Below are 18,111 nucleotides of genomic sequence, written 5' to 3'. Positions count from 1 at the left end.
TTACAAGGCCGAAGAGCGGAGTTCGACGTCAGTGCCCTGCTTCATGTCGCAGTTCCCGACAACCCCGTATTATTCTCTCGTAACCCTGAATATTCTTTCCAGGTCTATTATACTCGCTTCCCCCCTCAGAAGTGAGATCACCCCGGAATCTGTTCTCAGACATCACTTTGACCTGTTCTTTTCCAATCGGTTGGCAGAGTTACCCACAGATCGCCTGCCACTCATTGTTTTGGCAACACACCAAGTTCATCAACATTTTGACCACTCCAATGCATTTCTCCTCAGTTCTCATTCTCACACAGCAACTTGCCTCTTACCAAAAAATATAGACACCTCCTCCAGCTCGAAAGCTAGATCGCTACAATGGATTATCTCAAGCTCAGCGAAGATGAGGCCTACACCCTCGCACCCCTGCCGGCCGCCATTCGACACGGCCTGCATGCTGTTGCAACTCTAGCTTTCCTGAGCTTCGTTTTCGTCTTCGCCCTTTTGGTGTACCTCAGCTGGGGATTCGTCAAGTGGCATATCAGGCAACCCTCGCAAGAGGCTTCAAGCCTACCAGCTTCAAATCTCCAGGTTGATGAGGACAACTTGCACGAGATGCTGGCGATGTCGCGGAATTTTACTGTTTCGGCGGAATCACAGCCCACTGAAGCCGATAATGGGATGCCATCACGACCGCAAACTGGCTTCTGGAATCGAATCAGAGCCAACCCCCCGAATCAGTTTCTCGTTCTCATCTACAACCTTCTTTTTGCAGATCTCATGCAGGCCACGGCCTACTTCATGCGTGCTCGATGGCTAGCATTGGATGGAATTTACGACAGACACCTAGTTTTGCAAAGCACAGGCCTGGTTCCTGTCAACTGGGAATCTCGCTTCAAGCGTCTTTGTGACGGCAATTGCGGCTCACAGCTACCTTAGTATCGTCAGGAATTTCCGACCGCCCTCTCGCATCTTCTACCCAGTTCTCGCGGCACTCTGGTCGTCTGTATACGGAATGGCTCTCTTGGGCATTGCGATATCTGGTGGTTCGTCAGATTTCTATGGCCGGGCGGGCGAATGGGTATGTGGCTTCGCCTTCTTTTCTGGCACTTCATGCTGCTAACGCCAAATCAGTGCTGGATCACCTCCAATTATCAAGAGCTTCGTTTGTACCTCCATTACCTATGGATCTTTATCTGTCTTGTGGCCACAAGCGTGGTATATCTCGCCATCGTTATTCATCTCTTGACTCACCGCAAGCCCATCGCTTCAAGCTGCCAACAAACATCGCCCGGTACCCAGTATGCCACACAAGAGCATAAGCTTCGCGAGATAAGCAGCTTTCTGGCATACCCGTTAACCTACATTCTCTGTACCGTGCCAATCGCTACAGCCAGAATCGGATCCATGGTCAAACATGAGTCCCCGGTCCTCTTCTACAGCGTGGCAGGCTCTTTGCTGGCTTCAGCAGGATTACTAGACGTCCTCCTGTACTCTCTCACTCGGAAAACCATTGTCTTCTCTGGTCAGAAACCACCCACTCAAGACACAGGGCTGGAAACATTTGGATTCATGGCAAGCTCTCTTCGCACACCACATGGAAGAGCTTTCGGAAATATGGTGTTTATCGAGGGTGAAACCCAAACCCACAGCGGCTCGGGCATCAGGCGACTCTGGGGATGGGTTTGTAATTTGTGGAGGACAGTGTTTCCAAAGCGTTCCGAAAGAGCTTGGAGGGACAGGCTTGCGAGCGTGGAAGTTCCTTTTGGGCCGAGGACTGAACGCGGGCAGGCGGATTGGGACAGCTCGTGGATGAGCTTGGGTGTGGACGCCTCCGAGGTCGCGTGGAAGCGCCCCCGCGCGCTGAAACCAATGATCGGATGTGAGACGACAACGTGCGTCCACACGCAATATCAAGGGTGAGAAAGCCGGAAGGGGGCGGCTGCAAATGCTGCCCCTAGAATACCCGGTGAAGAGAGAGCAGAAGACGCCGGCTGGAAATGATTGTGTTGAGATAAATGAATAAAAATAGGTACTTAATTTGACAGAATTTGCTCTCGAAAATATCTTGACAACCAACTCACATCGACAGGCCACCTGCCAATAGCAGCATTCAAGTTATGGTACCTTTTCCCAGCTGTATTGACGCAATGAAAGCTTTCCACCGGTTTTAGACTGATTATGCAAGCAAGAACGTTTCAGAGGTAAGCCAGATCGACGATCGACCGGCACTAGAGCAAGAAAACAAGACGCCGTTTGCTTTCACTTGCTTGCTCAACCCATGGCTATGGGTCTAACGTCTAGCTGACCGTTAGCCGGTGTCGGTGAAGACCCAGCGGGCTCTGGACACCTGAGCTGAGTCATGGCAGCCCTGTATCGTGATCAGCCCTACGGGGACTGTACCGATTTGATAGGATAACAATACCTACAAAAGATCATGAATCCATGCCTTAAATCCAAGACGATTAGCATCGGCATCAAACAGTCTCTTCAGTCATCTCACATCAACAAAGAACACTACTCAAGTCTCTCTCCAAGACTCTATCACCGTCGCAAGATCACCTCAAAAGCCCATCACCACCGGCCATGCACTCCCTCATCCCAACCGTCGCCCTCCTCAGCCAGTCTGCTGCTGTCTTTGGTGCTGCTATCCCCAAGCCTGCTCCAGCCGCAGTAAGTCCTTATTTCAGGCGCTAAACCATGTTTCATCCACAATTCATCACTAACCGTTACACTAGGCTCCGGTCCCACTCATTGTTGACAATGCACTACCTCGGGCTGCTGTTACTCAGCGGGTGAAGATTGAAGAAGAGCTGGTAAGGAAATCCCATTTCCACTCTTACACCAACAGGTTCTGATATTCCACAGGCTGTCGAAATCATCGAAAAGACCCTCGCCACTCTCGTCAAGTCTGTCACACCAACTACCGTGGCCGCCAGACAGGCTATCAATGACATACTTCCTCCCAACTATTTTTGGCCTCCTTTCTTCTCCCCTCCCCAGATGCCCAACGGCAACCAGACCTTCAGTCCTTACTGCCACTTGAAAACTCAAGAGGAATGCAATCGCATCCTGTGAGCACAAGAAAATATGGAAGAGTCAAAAATGGCATGGGAAAAGGATGGTATTTAGAAGCAAGGTTATACTGGACTGGGGCATGATAGACTTTCAGGATATAAGACTACGGACTACTGAGGCATATCGACATGTATCATGGGTATCCCAAGCCAAGGGTGAGGGTTCCACCAGTCTGGTTGAACCAGTGTGCCCAGAGCCGGGCAGGGTCCGTGGCATCTTCTTCCTTGTACATAGCTAGCGCTTTTAATTCTTTAAATTCCGCAATACACATTCAACAGGTGGCTTTCAACAGAAGGTCCGGCGTTCTTGATGTTGTACTCCGTAGTGCACTTTAACAAGCTCGGGTTAGGGTTTCACAAACTAAAGGGCTGTTGACCCCCCACTCACCTACCCCCACCAACAAAACCTCGGCAGAACACCAGCACCACATCAACATCGTCATCACCAACCCCAACCCCGAAAAGCACAACACACAACAACCATCACCCACCATGTCAACCACCACAACAATAAAACAAGATGCAATTCCCTACCTGGAATTCCCCTCCCCCCACCGGAACAACCCCTCCCGGAAACAATGCTTGGTTTTCTTCATAACCGGCAACCCAGGCCTAGCAAGCTACTACACGCCCTTCCTCACCCACCTCCGCCACCTCCTCGACACGCTTGAGTCGTCCAACAAGGCCGCCTATCACATCTACACCCGCAACCTCCTCGGCTTCTCTGACCACGACCACTCCCCCCCCTTTGGAACCACCCTCCCCCCATCCAACCTCCCAACCCAACCCTTCACCCTCGAAGACCAAATCATCTCCCTAACCTCCACCCTTGTTTCCCTCAACACCCCCACCCCCTTCACCTCCTGCATCCTAATAGGCCACTCAGTAGGGGCCTACATAGCAACCGAAATCTTCCACCGCCACCACCTCACCCCCTTATCCGCCCTCCTCAGCCTGACTTCAGCGATCCTCCTCTTCCCAACCCTAACCCACATCGCCCGCTCCCCCTCCGGCCAAAAACTCTCCTTCATCGCCTCCCAACCCCTCTTGAACTCCTACACCCACATCCTCGCCAAATCCATCATCAACTGTCTCCCCACCCCCATTGTTTCCCTCATCCTCTCCAAAATAATGAAACAGCCCCCCCACGCTTTATCCACCACCCTCAGCTTCCTGCAGAGCCAGGACGGGATATGGCAGGCGATCCACATGGGCAAAGACGAGATGTCCACCATCACCGAAGAGAAGTGGTCTTCCGACCTCTGGCACTTGGCCGACGACACAGAGCACGACGGAGAGAAATTTTATTTCTATTTTGCAAAAAAAGACCACTGGGTCGCCGACGAGGTGAGGGACGCGTTCATTGAGCGGAGGGAAAAGGACCAGAACGGGAGGACGAAGGCAACGATTTGTGAAGAGGGAGTGCCGCATGCTTTTTGTATACGTAAGTTGCGAAAACGGATGGGGAAGAAGAGGGAGGGGTGCGTACGCTGACAGAAGGATAAAACCAGATCACAGCGAGACCGTAGCGGAAAAGGTCGGGGTTTGGATCCGAGAGATTACCGGGTCATGGACTGACTGAATGGGGTGCTAGAGGAGAAGCGGTGCCGAGGGGTGATAGATGTAAAGACAAACGGTAGAGGGTGGGAGTCATAGTCACAGCATAGAGGGAAAAAGATCGGAAATATCAACTTCATCTTCATCGTTGTCTTGAAGTCTCTCGTCTCAAAAATGACCACCTCTCACCATCTACCACCCCAACAAGCCGACAAACTAAATCCCCAACTCCCCCATCTCTCCACTTTTGTTCCATTGCCCACACACAATTCCCTTCATCAGACACAACCTCTCATCCTACACAAAACCACCACAGCGGCATCCACAAGAACAATACACAACATGAAACAAAAGTAATTATTCTACAGAAATACAACATGAACATCTTTAGTTGACCCTTCCACCCATTCCTCATTTGTTATCCGCTTGCTACCCCTTGAGCTGACCTGAACTCCTCTCCCCAGCCCCAAGTACCATTCCCGTTTTTGTGTCTACCAGTGTTCTTTAATGAACTAGGCTACATACACCCAACAACCACGTGTGCTGTGTGCAAAAGAAGAAGAAAAAGAAAAGAAGAAAATCTATACCGGCGGGGTGCGTAGACGGCGGCTTGGTCTTGGTACAGGCTTATTGCTACCATATTGTCCTGCAGGTGAAAGAGTAGGTGATCAAATATCGATCTCGCCGTCAGCAATCGCCAACCGTTGCTTTGTTGTCTTGGCTTTCTTGCCGGTGGGAGCACGCTTGGTGCGTTTTCCAGGGCGGACATCGGCGGCGTCGGCTCCGGCAGCGTTTGGTGTGGCTGTGCCGGAACCCTTGTTGTCATCAAAATGGCCCTCGCCTGTAGAGTAGATATTGGTCAGTTCATGGGCCTGTAGAAACGGCAAAGAGAACATGGACTCACCTTCGTGATACATCTCATCCAGGCTGGTTGGAGCATCCGCCCGCTTCCGCTTGCCACCACGCTTCTTCTGAATCTTGTCGTACTCCCCGCTCTCGAGCAATTCCTTCTCGCGGCGTTCAATCATCTCGGCCTGTTCATCATCCGCAAGCCACATGGCAATGTCGCGGTTCCGGTTCTCGGGCGCCCTACGTCCAGAGAAGTCGACACCGGCGCCACCCGCCGACGAGCCGCCCGTGATGACGACGCGCTGCACCTCTTCCTTCTGCATGGCACGCTTGCGGATGCGCTCCTCGATGGTGCCGCGCGTGATGAGACGATAGACGGTGACCTGCTTCGTCTGACCAAGACGATGGGCACGATCCATGGCCTGTGAATCAATGGTCGGGTTCCAGTCAGAGTCGTAGAAGATGACAGTATCGGCCGTGGTTAGATTGATACCAAGACCACCAGCACGGGTAGAGAGCAAGAAGATGAAGATCTCGGGCCGGGTTTGGAAGTCCGACACGGTATCTCTTCTGTCTTCCAGCTTGGTTGAACCATCGAGGCGGCAGTACTTGTAGTTGCAGTAGGTCAAATACTCTTCCATCAGATCGATCATGCGCGTCATCTGGAAGTACAGCAGCACACGATGACCGCCCTCCTTCAGCTGCCGCAGGAGCTCGTCGAGCTTGGCAAGCTTGCCCGAATCCGTAATGAAGCGGCGCATCGAGGGGACCGCAATGTTGGTAAACCGGGTCTTCTCCTTATCTGGCGCCGGCAGGAGTGCAGGAGGCGGGTATCGCTCGATTGGGATTTTTTCGGTGACGAGCGCCTTCTCTTCGACGGGGGTGGGTCCGTACAATGCCTTGCGTACCTGAGGGTTGAAGAGGATGTTCTCACGCTCCGCAACCGAGCCGCGGCCAGTGCATGAAACCTCGATGGGCGGTGCAGATGCGCGGGGCCGGCCGGCTTGCTCAAGTCGTCCCAGTCCGATATCAGCGTAGTTAGCGCGCGCCACATTCATGAGGTCGCGAAGGACACCTTGCTCAGTGATATCGGCAAGAGGCTTGCGGTCAGTACGTTGCTGAATCTGGAACAGAGCATGGACCGGAGTCCAGTTCTCGTCTTCTGTATCGCGATAGAGAACGTTCATGTTCCCGAGCCGGTTCTTCGATGTTGAAAGCGTCACAGCTCGCTCGAACAGTCCTCGATGACTAGCCTGGTAGGCTTCTTGCGGGCTAGCGTCTGCAAATCGCAGCCATGAAAAGTGATCGGCATTCGAGACGCTATCACGAATGTTCTCCGGTGTCCAAATGTTCAACAGCTCGCCAGTGTACTTTCTCCGGAAACCAGCAACCGCGTTATCAGGCCCGGGCTTGTCCAGGCGCCCGCCCTCTTGCCACACCAAGCGGGGCAAGTCGTAGTCGATCAAACTGCGAACAGAGTAACCAACTGATACGTTTGTGCCCTCTCTGACAAAAGAGGCCGTCTCGGCAAAGTAGCCGCAAGAGAATGGCGACTTGGTATCGGCCCTCTCGAAAAGATCGGGATGGTTGCAGACCTTTCGGAACTGCATGACGAGATTCATCAAACTAGAAGAATCGTCGTCGCCCATGGTCGCCTTCTCAATGAGGTCAAGAATGCTGATCTGGTTGCGAAGGCTCGAATACAAGGCACGCTGGCGGTAGGTCAGATCGCAAAAGACGTCGAGTTCAATCTTGTCGCCCAATTCCTTTTGGACATGCTTCTTGACACGACGAAGCATGAATGGCTTGAGAATCATGTGCAAACGCTTCAGCTGGTCCTGGTTGAGCTTGGTGTTGCTCTGCGCATGCGATTCGATGTCCTTTGAGAACCATTCGCTGAACTCGTCGTGGGAGTCAAACAAAGACGGCATGATGAAATGCAAGAGGGCCCAAAGTTCCTGCATGTTGTTCTGAATAGGAGTACCGGTCAATAGAAGTCGGTTGCGGCAGTGGAAACTCAGCAAGCACTTCCAACGGGAGCTCGAAGAGCTCTTGATGGCTTGGGCCTCGTCGAGGATCATATACTGCCACTTCATCTTTTGGAAATAGGCGACATCGGACACGACAAGCTGGTACGACGTGATCATGACGTGGAAAGCAGCGTCCTTCTTGTAGGTGGTGTGCTTTCGGTCCCAGAACTTTCGGAGCACCTTGCGGTCGGCAGCGGTGCCCCAATATGGCAGCACCTTGAACTCTGGGACGAACTTGGTGATTTCCTGTTGCCAGTTGTGCAGGGTAGAAGCCGGCGCAACGACAAGGAACGGACCCCAAATGTCGTATTTCTCGGCGAGGTAGGCCATGACAGAGATGGACTGTACAGTCTTGCCCAGACCCATTTCGTCGGCGAGGATGCCGTTGATGCCTTGCTCGTACAGATTGACGAGCCAATTGAGACCCTTGAGCTGATATTCCTTCAGCTGGCAGTTGAGCAGCTTCGGCTGGTCAATCTCCACATCGCCCATACCAGTGGGGTTCTGGAAGTTCATCTCTCCATCCTCGTCCAGGTTGGCGTCCTTGTTGAAGTCCCGCGCCTTCTTTTGCGCTTCCTCAATGGCGTTCTGCGCATTGGCCATGGCCGCAGCCTTGAGGGTCGATTCATCGGCCTCGTCGAAATCAAGATTTTCAAAGTTGGTAACCTTGGAGCCAACCGGACCAGTAGGCTCCTCGATATCAAGAGACGTTTCGGGGATTTGGTTTTGGTCCGCATCGGCAATCTCGGGTCGGTCCGTGCTGCGCTCCACCTCGTTTGTCTTGATCTTCTTGCCAATGAAGTGAGAGTAGATTTCGGTCTGCGAGATCAGGAAGTTGAGCTTCCTCTTTTGACGAGCCGCTTCACGGTCGGCTTCCTCCTTCTTCGCGTTCTCGAGCTCCTGTTTCTCGGCGGCCTTGCGGAGGTCGCGCTCCTCGCGTTCGTTCCGTTTCCAGAAGCCCATCATGTCTCTCATGACACGCTTAGCACGAGCTTGAAGGTCTTTGGTACCCTTGTTGGTGCGGAGCTGCCATCGCTTTGCTTCCTTGGACGCCAAAATGGCGGTCTTCTTGAGGTTGGATGCCTTGGTGGAATATGAGTCGGTGGCGAGCCTGTAGACCTTGTTGACATCCTTCCGGGCAAGGTCACGCCAGATCTGGTCGTAGATCTGGTTAAAGCCCTTGGACTGGAACCGCATCTCCAACGGATCCTTTGGCTCCTCGACCACCTTTTCCTTCTTGGAGTCCTTGGGCTCCTTGGTTTCCTTGTCCTTCTCGGAATCGGTGACGGGCTGTTTGGTGACCTTGAGTCGAATCTTGCTCGTCTCCTCCTTGGTGGGAAGCTCCTTCCCGGCATCGAGAGCGGCCTGGGCAGCTTCGGCACTGTCCTTCTCTGCCTGCTTCTGCTCCTTGGACTTCTTGAGTCGACCACCGGCGCGACCCTTGCCCTTGCCCTTGCCAGGTTCCATGTTTTCGGCCTGGAAAGTCGCCATGGTACCGCCCTCGAGATTGGGCTCGAGAGCACTCGAACTGCGGGGAGGACCTTTGAGGCCATTCTGCAAGATGTATTTGGTCTGCTGAACTTTCTTCTCGGCTCGTTCCGCTTCCTTCATGTACCGCAGGCGCTCTGCCTCGCTCTGGGCAATGGTGGCCCGCTTGAGAGCAGAATTCTTAAGCTCGAGGGTAAGAGCCATGGACTTCTCCCGACGCCTCTTTCGCTGCATGTCCTTCTTCCGCTCCTTCTCCAACTGGACTTCTCGCTGTCGCACCTCTTGCAATGCTTCGTCGTAGTGGAGGTCATCGAATCGCCGTTTCCCAAGATCGGCATGTAACTTGAGCTTGAAACCTTGCGACTGGGCCAAGTCATCTCTGCGCGCCTGCTTGTGGTTGAGGTCCAACTGGGCCAGCTCCAGTCGGCGGCGCTTGCTCCGTCGTTGATACTCTTCAAATTCATCTTCCCATTTGTGTTCTGGTGGGTCCCAAGAGTCGAGCTGCTGCATTTCCTCTTGAATCTTCCTTTCTTTGTCGGCAGAGAAGGACTTTTGCTTCGTAAGCCCGTTGGCCGATCGTTTCGCTGGAAGTCGTGGACCGGAAGCCGGGGTCTCGGGTTTGGAGGCGGTCTTTCTGGACGCCTTGGGCGTCGACTCGACACCCTTCATTTCGGAAACACGCGACTTGATGGTCTTTCTTGGCTTTTTCTCGCGGTCAGCCTTGTCGACGGTTCCGGCTCTTTCCACTCGGATGGGGGTATCGTCGGTTGTAGATGGCGAGGTCGCTCTGGGTCGCGAGACAGGTTCGGAGAGGATGTTGGAAAAGGACATGACACCTGCGGCACGACTTGGAGTCTGTATTGGCGGTGGGTAAATTTGTTAGCTTGAGGCTGAATCTTATTTGATGGAGCAAACGGTCCCAACCTACACCTGAGACGCCCTGGCCCTTAGATGATGATGGGGTTGGGGACCCGCTCCGTGCGAGGACAGGCAACGCAGTTGGAGTGGTCCCGTTGATGGTGGAAGGGGACATCTGGCTGTGCCTCAGACTGGGCGATGAAATGGCACCAAGTCGAGCCGATGCAGGTGCTGATGGACTGATGGATCCTGCAGTGGGAGCAGGATGGTACTGAGAGACGGGACTTCGTGAGAGGGATGAAGTCGCATGGGATGCGTAGCTGGCGCCGTTGATGATGCCGCCCTGGTGGTTGCTGGCGGAGGATGTGGCGATGTTGTTCGCGGTGTAATAGTCGGATGATTGGGAATAATTGTACGAGTCGCGAGCCTGGAGTGGCGTGGTGTAAAAAAATTAGTCGACGTCAATCAAGCAGGCGCGGGCTGATAGGGCTTGGTTGGGTGGTGAATGCTGAGGTGAAGAGGGAGTCGCCGGCCAGGGCGGGAAAAATTGTCAAGTGTTGATGCAGCGATTGGGGGGAGACGCGATGATATAATATTAGGGAGATGCAAAAAGGCAACAGGGCGGGCAAATTGCACTTTGCTCTTCAATGATGCTTGGCCATGTCTGGGAATGGAATGGTTTTGGTATTTTGGGGAGGGGGCCCAAAGCTTACTTACCTTTGGTGTCGAGCTCTGCGTCGCGTTGCGCCAGGAGGAGGAGCCCGTGTCCGAAACCCTGCGCTCGCGCTCTTTCTTTGTTGAATCCGCCGTCGGGTCGTAGAAGCTGCTGCCCGCCGACTTTTCGAGAACCGGGTCGCGATTGTCTCTGTCTCTGCCTCTGTCTCGATCACGATCTCGAATCTCGGACGAGTAGTACACGTGCGGCGCGTGCAGCGGCGATACGGGCGGCGGGTGTTGTTGTGTCGTCAATGGCGATGCAATGGCCGGCGGTGCCTGCAGCGATGCCGACAGTGGTGGAGGCGGCGGTGGTGGTGGTGGTGGGAAGGAGGCTGCCGAAATCGAGGCTCCTGCCACGGGATTGCTGAGGATGGAACGAGAGCCCGAGGGATGGCTGCCAGGCGAGGTAGAGTAGGGGTTCGGGGTGTGATAGTCACCTTGTGTTGGTGATCTTAGACTGAAGGACGAGTGCGGCCGTGGAGGCGCGGGTGCTCCGGGGGTTCCTGGCGGCCCAAGAGCTGACGCTGGCTGCGAGGCAGAGCTCACTGGATTCAAGATGTCGCGCAGCCCTCCACGCGGTCCGCGATCTTCGTTTGCACTGCCGCCGCCATTGCCATTACTGCCGTCCTCGTCAAAGTGAGGCGGCCGTTGCAGCACGGTCGAGAAGTGGTCCCGCCCGTCCATGGTGCTTCTGTTACTGTGTAGTTTTTACAATTCATGTGCATTCATCGACACTTTTTTGCCCACCTAGCACGCGTCCCGTCGAGGAATTACGAAGCTATCGGCAAGTCTGTTTAAACTAAAGAAAAGGGTGACCTGCACTCTTCTGGCTTCTGACAATCTGCTCTAGAGAGACGGCTCCGAGATCGCTAGGGGGGGAACAGGAGGTCAGCGGCAGTGTTGGCGCGGATGCGGGCGCGTGGATGATGAGGGTATCGCAACGAGATCGGATGGAACACCGGGTGGGCTCGGGGTTGGTGAGAAAAAAGAGGGTGATGGGTGGAAGCAATCACCAAAGGAGAGAAAAATACAGGGCAATCAACAAAAAGCTGGGCGCCGATGGCAGCTGGACGGCGACAGCGACAAGGGTATGATATGGTGGAGGACGATGGTGGAGGACGATGGTGGTTATGATGGCGGTGGTGATGGTGATGGTGATGGGAATGGGAATGGACGAAGGGGAAGGAATGGTGTTGGGTTGGAGATGAATGGATCCATGAGCCAGCAGCGGTGTTGCCAGACCCGACTGCTCATTCTCGATTTGGCCACATCTGGGCTTTTGCTGCGTTGGTGTGTGCAGCAGAGTCTTCTCCCCCCCAAAATCCCCTTTGACAACCCGCTTCCTCGCAGCTCTCGCGAAGGTGATCCATCCATCAGTGGTCCCCCCCCGTCCCCCCGGAAAAGCAGCCCCCAGGCGTCCAGCCAGATCGAGACAAGCTGGTCCCACGCGCTGAAAGACGTCAGCAGGGCTCCACTAATCTGACACCCCCTTCCATGTTAGTGTAGGTCCAACAGCCAGCCCCCTTTTATCAGATAACAACGCTACGGCCACCCCCTCCCCCATGCCCAGTCAGGGGTGCTGGCAAGGAAGTACCCATTTCAGCCCCGGCGCGAGGTATCCGCCTGCCGCTGCTGCAGTTGCCCCAGCCATGCAACACATACCACAGCGGCAGTGGGAAAAGTCTCACCAGACACCAAAAGAATCCGAACCGGCATCCCAAGATCCGCCTGTTGATGCCCAAAACTACAATCAATTGTTTCCTTCCCAGTGATCTTCTTCAACCCACCGCCTCGGCACAGCCCTCAGACATCGTGTTGCGAATGCCCTCATATTGTCCCGGACACCCACCACTTCACCAATCACACATATATGAAAACTGACACACACAACTACCTGACAAACCGAAGCGATCATAACTTTTCCGTCATTACTCGCTATCTGAGCGCGAATGCATCTAATGAACGGCTGGAGAATCGCGAAACGTGAAAACAAAAGTCTATCCGGCCCAGAAAGAAACCTCATCGCTGTCATCAAACCAACCCAACCCAGCCACCACCGTTTATGCTTGCAGGAGAGTTGACACTTTCCCGGTCAACTCCCATCCCATATACTCCAGAATTCCCCTCTGGCAGCCGCGTGATTGGTGTGAGAAGAGGCTTACCTGAGGCCGTCTCAGCTGCAGCGCAACCTCGCCCATGTCATTCTCATGTAAAAAGAGGCAAACCAAAATCTAGCCAACTCAGACAGCGCCCGAAGCCACCATCTTCTTGCGAAGATAGTTCTTGTAGTCGCCGATCGAACCATCCCATTGCTTAATGGTCTTGTTCTCGCACACGAGAATCTGCTTGGCAATCTTGTCGAGTAGTCTGGAGACATGTCAGCAATTAAATCCTTCAAATTAGCCATCAGAGCTTCGACGTACCTGAAATCGTGACTGACGACAATGACACCTCCGCTATAAGCGTTGATGGCATCCGCCAAACTGTCAATAGTGGGAATATCAAGACCGTTGGTAGGCTCGTCCAGCAACAACATGTTGGGGCTTTCAATGGCCAACAGAGCGAACACGATACGGGACCGTTGTCCGTCAGACAGGGTACCGATCAGAGAAGTCTGAGACTCGCCTGAAAGACCATACTTGCCCAGCTGCTGTCTCCAGTACTGGTAGTCTTGGGATCTATCCGAGTACTTGTCACGCACAAAGTCCAAAGCAGACTTTGTGAGATCAAGCTGCTCCGCCGAGTGCTGCGAGTACAGACCCAGCTTCAAGTGAGTGTGACGCGACACCACACCTTCTCTAGGAGAAAGCTTGCCAGTCATCAGCCGGAGAAGAGTAGACTTGCCAACACCGTTGGGCCCGACCAAGGCAGTACGGGAGTCCATGTCGAAACCGAGGTCGATGTGCTTGTACAAATCATCCTTGGCATCGCCCGAGTAGGAGAAGCTGACATCGTCGAAAGACAGAACTGGGGGAGGCAGCTTCTCGACATCGGCGAAACGGAAGGTGAAGACTCTGTCCTGGTGGACGGGCTGGATGAAACCATCGGCCTCCATCTTGTCCAAGATCTTTTGACGAGACTTTGCTTGTCTGACCAAGTTGGCGTAGGTACCAGCGCTGGCAATGAACTTCTTGATGTGTGCGATTTCGTCTTGCTGCTTCTGGTACGCCTTCGCCTGGTTGGTCTCCTGTTCGGAGCGGGTCTTGATGTACGAGTCGTAGTTACCACCATAGTAGAGCAGCTTCTTCTCCCTCATGTCGATCATGTTTGTGCACACACCGTTGAGGAAATCCATGGAGTGGGAAACCAAGACAAGAGTGCGGTCCCACTTCTTGAGGTATTCCTCCAGCCACACGCAGGCCTCGAGATCCAAATGGGCCGTGGGGTCGTCGAGAAGGAGAAGGGAAGGTCTCACGAAAAGAGCCTTGCCAAGGGCGACACGCATCCTCCACCCACCGGACATGTCCTTGGTCTTCTTGTGGATGGTGACCTTGTTGAAGCCCAGACCGGTAAGAATGAGGGCAGCGCGGGTAGAGAAGGTGGAGGGATCCATCTTGTCCATGTGCTATCAATGAGGTTAGCTTATGTATAGCCGAGAGGCGCGGTGAGGGAGGTGTTCGTACCTCATAAAGATCCATCAGGACAGGAGACTCGGGGCCCTCCTCCTCGAGGAGCTTCTCGGCCAACTTATCGAGACGGTCCATCTCGTTCTCAGCCTCCTTAACGACCCACTCCAAAGCACCCAGCTCTGATGGAGGAGCGCCCTCGTTCAGAAGGTAGATATCAACGTGTTCTGGAATAGGATACTCGCGGGCAGCGATAGCCTTGAGGAGGGTACTTTTGCCGCAACCGTTCTCACCCAACAGACCGTACCGGCGGCCCATGGTCAATTCCAGAGTGCCATCCTGAATGAGCACACGGCCATGGAACACCAAACTGGTACTGGTGATCTTGACGTCCTTGCTGGCGGCGGTAGAGGCCAGAACACCGGTGGTGACACGGTCGGAAAGACCATGCTTGTCCATCTGGTCGGCAAGGCGCTTTACTTCGTCCATCTTGTCGGCCGAGGTGGCTGGCTCGTCCGACACGATGGGGTTGCCATGGGCGTCGAGTTCAGGCTCATCGCCGTTGACGGAAGCGGCAGCGCTGGCAGTCTTTGAGTTGGCCTTGGAGCGCGAGGCAACAGTCTTCTTCTCCTTGCCCTCAGCGGCACGCTTCGCCAGACGCTTTTCCTTGGACGACGAGGGAGCCATGTTGTGCTGTGGATGCTGGAAGATAAATGGGTTTGATGGATCAAAAATCCAGAACGAAAGAACGGGCAGAAAAAAAATATGCGACGTCCTTTGTTCCTTCGCAGGCAAGCCAACTAGTACCAGGAGGCAACAAGAGAGTTTAGTTCAGGGTTGGTTTGCTGCGCCTTTGCCCTGTGGTAGGTTTGAATCAGTGGGAAGGTGGGGGAGGGGAAGCCGCACTTCTTTGGTGGGGCTTAGATTTTCAAAAAAATTCTGATAACCGATAACAACCTGACCGCTCGTCGCTTGGCTTAGTGTTCAGGCGCCAAGGCAACAAACTGTGATGTGGCACAGACCACCAACCAATGGGCACAATCAGAAGTTGCCGTCAATTGTTGTCAGCGACACAAAAAGGCCCTGTCATTGATATTTTTGACCGACACCTGCCGCCTCCGGAGTCTTTGTATCCCATTCTTATACTGCCACTGCTACCAGTTCACTATATACTAGTTGACTTTACCCTTCGAGTCAGGTCGCTGCTCTTTTTGCCCCTTTCTTCACAACCTGTTGGCAATTGACGTCACACAGAGGCGGCCAAGGATCCAGTTTAGTCATGGTGCATAGCCTCTTCAGTTGTCAGCCAGGTGCAGACAGATGTCATCTCATGTCCAACTGCGGCCATCACCACATGGGATGAAGCTGAAGGAGAGAGATTGATAATGTTGGAAGCCCCCAATGCAAGTACCAAGCTTTAAAGCATCAGCCCCCGCTCTGCCGGTTTCAACGGCCTTTCACATGAGGCTGTTGAATACCCAAATTACATAAAGTGCAGACATAAACGTACCATTCGATTTGAACTAACCAGAGCAGAAATGGAACCTGACTGTTGAGAGGGATGAGATGGTGCACTAACAAAGAGAAAAGAAATGCAAACGCGGCTACATTATCACTAAGACTTACTTTTGGCTTCACTTTCTCGGCATATGCCGATTTTTAGAACTGGGAGCTGTAGACAAACCCGAGCATGCCGTAGCCCCTGAGTGCTCCTTTGTTTACTTCACATGGCCCGAGCGCAAAAAAGGGGCTGGGTTGGCTGCGTATGGTGGCAACTGTACGGGCATGTAATTTGATCTGGGGCTATGTGCTGCGATAGTCGTTTAACGTTGTTTTTAATGTGTCTGAAATGATCGAACGCAGCTTCAATGCCCACCAAAGCGGGTCATTACAAGTTGCAACTGGGCTATACCCCTTTGGCACGCATCGTAGGCCCAAGTCCTTAATGTATGAGTGATCTAGTTAACTAGCCTCATCTGAACAGCATTTATATTTCCTGATAGGAGGGCGTGTGGATTTGGTTTTTCTATCAACATCATAACAACTGACACAGTGCCGTCCTCTTTTTCGGGCTGTTCGCAAATGGCAAAGCCGCCTGGGTATTTGAAGGGAATGCCCTCGCTAACACCGGATTCTCTCTGCATGAATCTGAGCGCTATCCTAGGTTATTGGAGCTGGGGTCTTTCGACATACCTGTGTTGACAATTCCGGTGAAGCTGCTGCAAACTAGTGGTGCTGGACGTGATCAATTTGTTCATTTTCCATAAGGTAATCAATCCTTGGTATTTCGGTTCGTAACTCTACGTAAGATGTCACTCCATGGCCCTGAGATCCCTATTTCAGTATGATCCGCATATCAGGCATTTCTATGTTCAATGATACTTTTTCATGCCCTTCGTGATCGTCGACTCCCTATCCCCTTTCATTCCTACTGATTTTCTCCTTGTAGATGGCCGTAAAACTCGCCTTCCACATTGGGAGAAGGCCTATGTATCGGCATATTCTCTGTTGCTTTCCGCTGTCTTCTATTTGAAGAGAACCCGCATCGAGATTTCTTGTAAAACCGGAAGGATGCGGCAGCTTGTCCCCTCGCCGAGACCCCCCCGGCCCATGCCTCTGGCTCCCCATTTCTTGACCCCTCGCTTGTCCACCCCATCGTCTTCTTCGACCTTGTAGGCATGGGCAACTTCTTTCTTATTTCGTCAGACCAGGACTACGGTACTCGAGCAACCAATTTGGATCGCTCTGAGCAACTCCATCGTCCTAGGTACTCGCCTAATCATCATCGCCATTGGTATGTCTATCCATCTTCTCTTTGCCTTTCCAATAGACCCATGGGCTGATCATCGTCACATTGATCAGGACTCGATCTGATCACCATAAGTTTTCCCATATGCCTGGATGGCATTATTCCCATGTCCTTAGTCGGTATGTCAAGAGAAAACCTACCGCAGCACTACAAGACATTGCAGCCAACATGATGACCGAAATGGGATTTGGGACTAAGTCTCCCGACTTTGAAGCACACAAGCATGATCTGACAAGCCTTTTCTCACTCCTCTCCTATTAGCCATTGATTCTTGAGATATCTGACCTGCTAACTTTTTCTCGTGACAGTCTACCAATTGTTTTCCAACCACATGATCCTTCGACTCCCTCCAGGGAGACAGTCGACACCATCCTCACCTCGCGTGGATTACTGACAAGTACTGTTTCGGTCACGATTCACTGCTTCCCTTCCCAAGCAGATCGAAGCACAGGTCAATTCCCGACGATGTCGGTCATGGTCATTTGGCACATGAAGAGGCAAGACAAACCCGAGCAGGCAAGTGATCCCAGTCCAAGATTTGTCTCTATTCCACAGCTTCATGATGAGTTTAATTATCTTCTCTGTATCCGATGGTCTCATACCTTCTTTGAGGCCACCTGAGATCAACAAACAATCTGACAGCCCTCTTCCTTCTACAATGTCTATCGTAGCTCGTTTGCTGTTGGGTTCATACGCTGACATATTTCTATTCAGATTCGAGACAAACCCTAGGGTACCACGCCTCTACACTTCGAGCCTCCACCTGATGCCAGCGACGCTTCCGAATCAACAAGGAAATGATAGCTCTGGATCTCCAACCCTGCTGCCATGCTCATCAGGTCAGTATCTCACATCACTATTCTCACCTACACACTTCTAGCGGCCATCATGATGACAACACTCGCTTCATGATCACTGCCCCGACACGGGCATGAGTTGATTTCTACTTGCTTGCTCTGAGGAGGTCGCCCCGCCCTTATTCCTGTTGACATGATGTCTTTGGTCAGAGAGCTGACTGCCGTGGTCCAAACATAGCCGAAGACGACGATGATGACGATCACAGCAAGAAGTAGGATCCACTCCCTTGGTTTCAATGCCCCTCAACACCCCAGCTTGAATGATGACATTTTGTTCTGACCATCACACCATGATGTTCTCGACGAGTCGTACTTTTT

At 52.9% G+C, this 18,111-nt stretch overlaps 5 protein-coding genes across 5 annotated transcripts; 3 read left to right on the top strand and 2 right to left on the bottom strand.

The window, feature by feature from the left end:
- Window positions 1-363: 363 nt before the first annotated feature.
- QC762_204430 (uncharacterized protein) lies at window positions 364-1,908 on the top strand (the record flags this gene model as incomplete). The annotated part of the gene is given in 3 exon segments (XM_062887336.1): window positions 364-834; window positions 851-1,066; window positions 1,120-1,908. 3 exon segments carry the CDS (start codon window positions 364-366, stop codon window positions 1,906-1,908), a joined length of 1,476 nt encoding a protein of 491 aa, XP_062747146.1.
- A 663-nt stretch (window positions 1,909-2,571) lies between these two features.
- On the top strand, window positions 2,572-3,063 carry QC762_204425 (uncharacterized protein; the record flags this gene model as incomplete). The annotated part of the gene is made up of 3 exons (XM_062887335.1): window positions 2,572-2,658; window positions 2,724-2,801; window positions 2,854-3,063. The coding sequence occupies 3 exons, from the start codon at window positions 2,572-2,574 to the stop codon at window positions 3,061-3,063; spliced, it is 375 nt and encodes a 124-aa protein (XP_062747145.1).
- A 408-nt stretch (window positions 3,064-3,471) lies between these two features.
- Window positions 3,472-5,002, top strand: QC762_204420 (uncharacterized protein). The gene is made up of 2 exons (XM_062887334.1): window positions 3,472-4,506; window positions 4,574-5,002. The coding sequence occupies exons 1-2, from the start codon at window positions 3,555-3,557 to the stop codon at window positions 4,642-4,644; spliced, it is 1,023 nt and encodes a 340-aa protein (XP_062747144.1). The 5' UTR covers window positions 3,472-3,554; the 3' UTR covers window positions 4,645-5,002.
- INO80 (putative DNA helicase ino80) lies at window positions 4,741-12,067 on the bottom strand. The gene is made up of 4 exons (XM_062887333.1): window positions 10,562-12,067; window positions 9,915-10,271; window positions 5,524-9,841; window positions 4,741-5,460 (listed from the first exon to the last, which is right to left on the bottom strand). Exons 1-4 carry the CDS (start codon window positions 11,243-11,245, stop codon window positions 5,288-5,290), a joined length of 5,532 nt encoding a protein of 1,843 aa, XP_062747143.1. The 5' UTR covers window positions 11,246-12,067; the 3' UTR covers window positions 4,741-5,287.
- Window positions 12,068-12,464: 397 nt separating this feature from the next.
- ARB1 (ABC transporter ATP-binding protein arb1) lies at window positions 12,465-15,261 on the bottom strand. Its single transcript, XM_062887332.1, has 3 exons — window positions 14,185-15,261; window positions 12,985-14,126; window positions 12,465-12,928 (listed from the first exon to the last, which is right to left on the bottom strand). Exons 1-3 carry the CDS (start codon window positions 14,812-14,814, stop codon window positions 12,802-12,804), a joined length of 1,899 nt encoding a protein of 632 aa, XP_062747142.1. The 5' UTR covers window positions 14,815-15,261; the 3' UTR covers window positions 12,465-12,801.
- Between the last annotated feature and the right edge of the window lie 2,850 nt (window positions 15,262-18,111).

Source organism: Podospora pseudocomata (genome assembly GCF_035222375.1).
Source record: "Podospora pseudocomata strain CBS 415.72m chromosome 2 map unlocalized CBS415.72m_2, whole genome shotgun sequence".
Lineage (NCBI taxonomy): Eukaryota > Fungi > Ascomycota > Sordariomycetes > Sordariales > Podosporaceae > Podospora > Podospora pseudocomata.
This window is presented reverse-complemented; position numbering and strand designations above follow the sequence as displayed.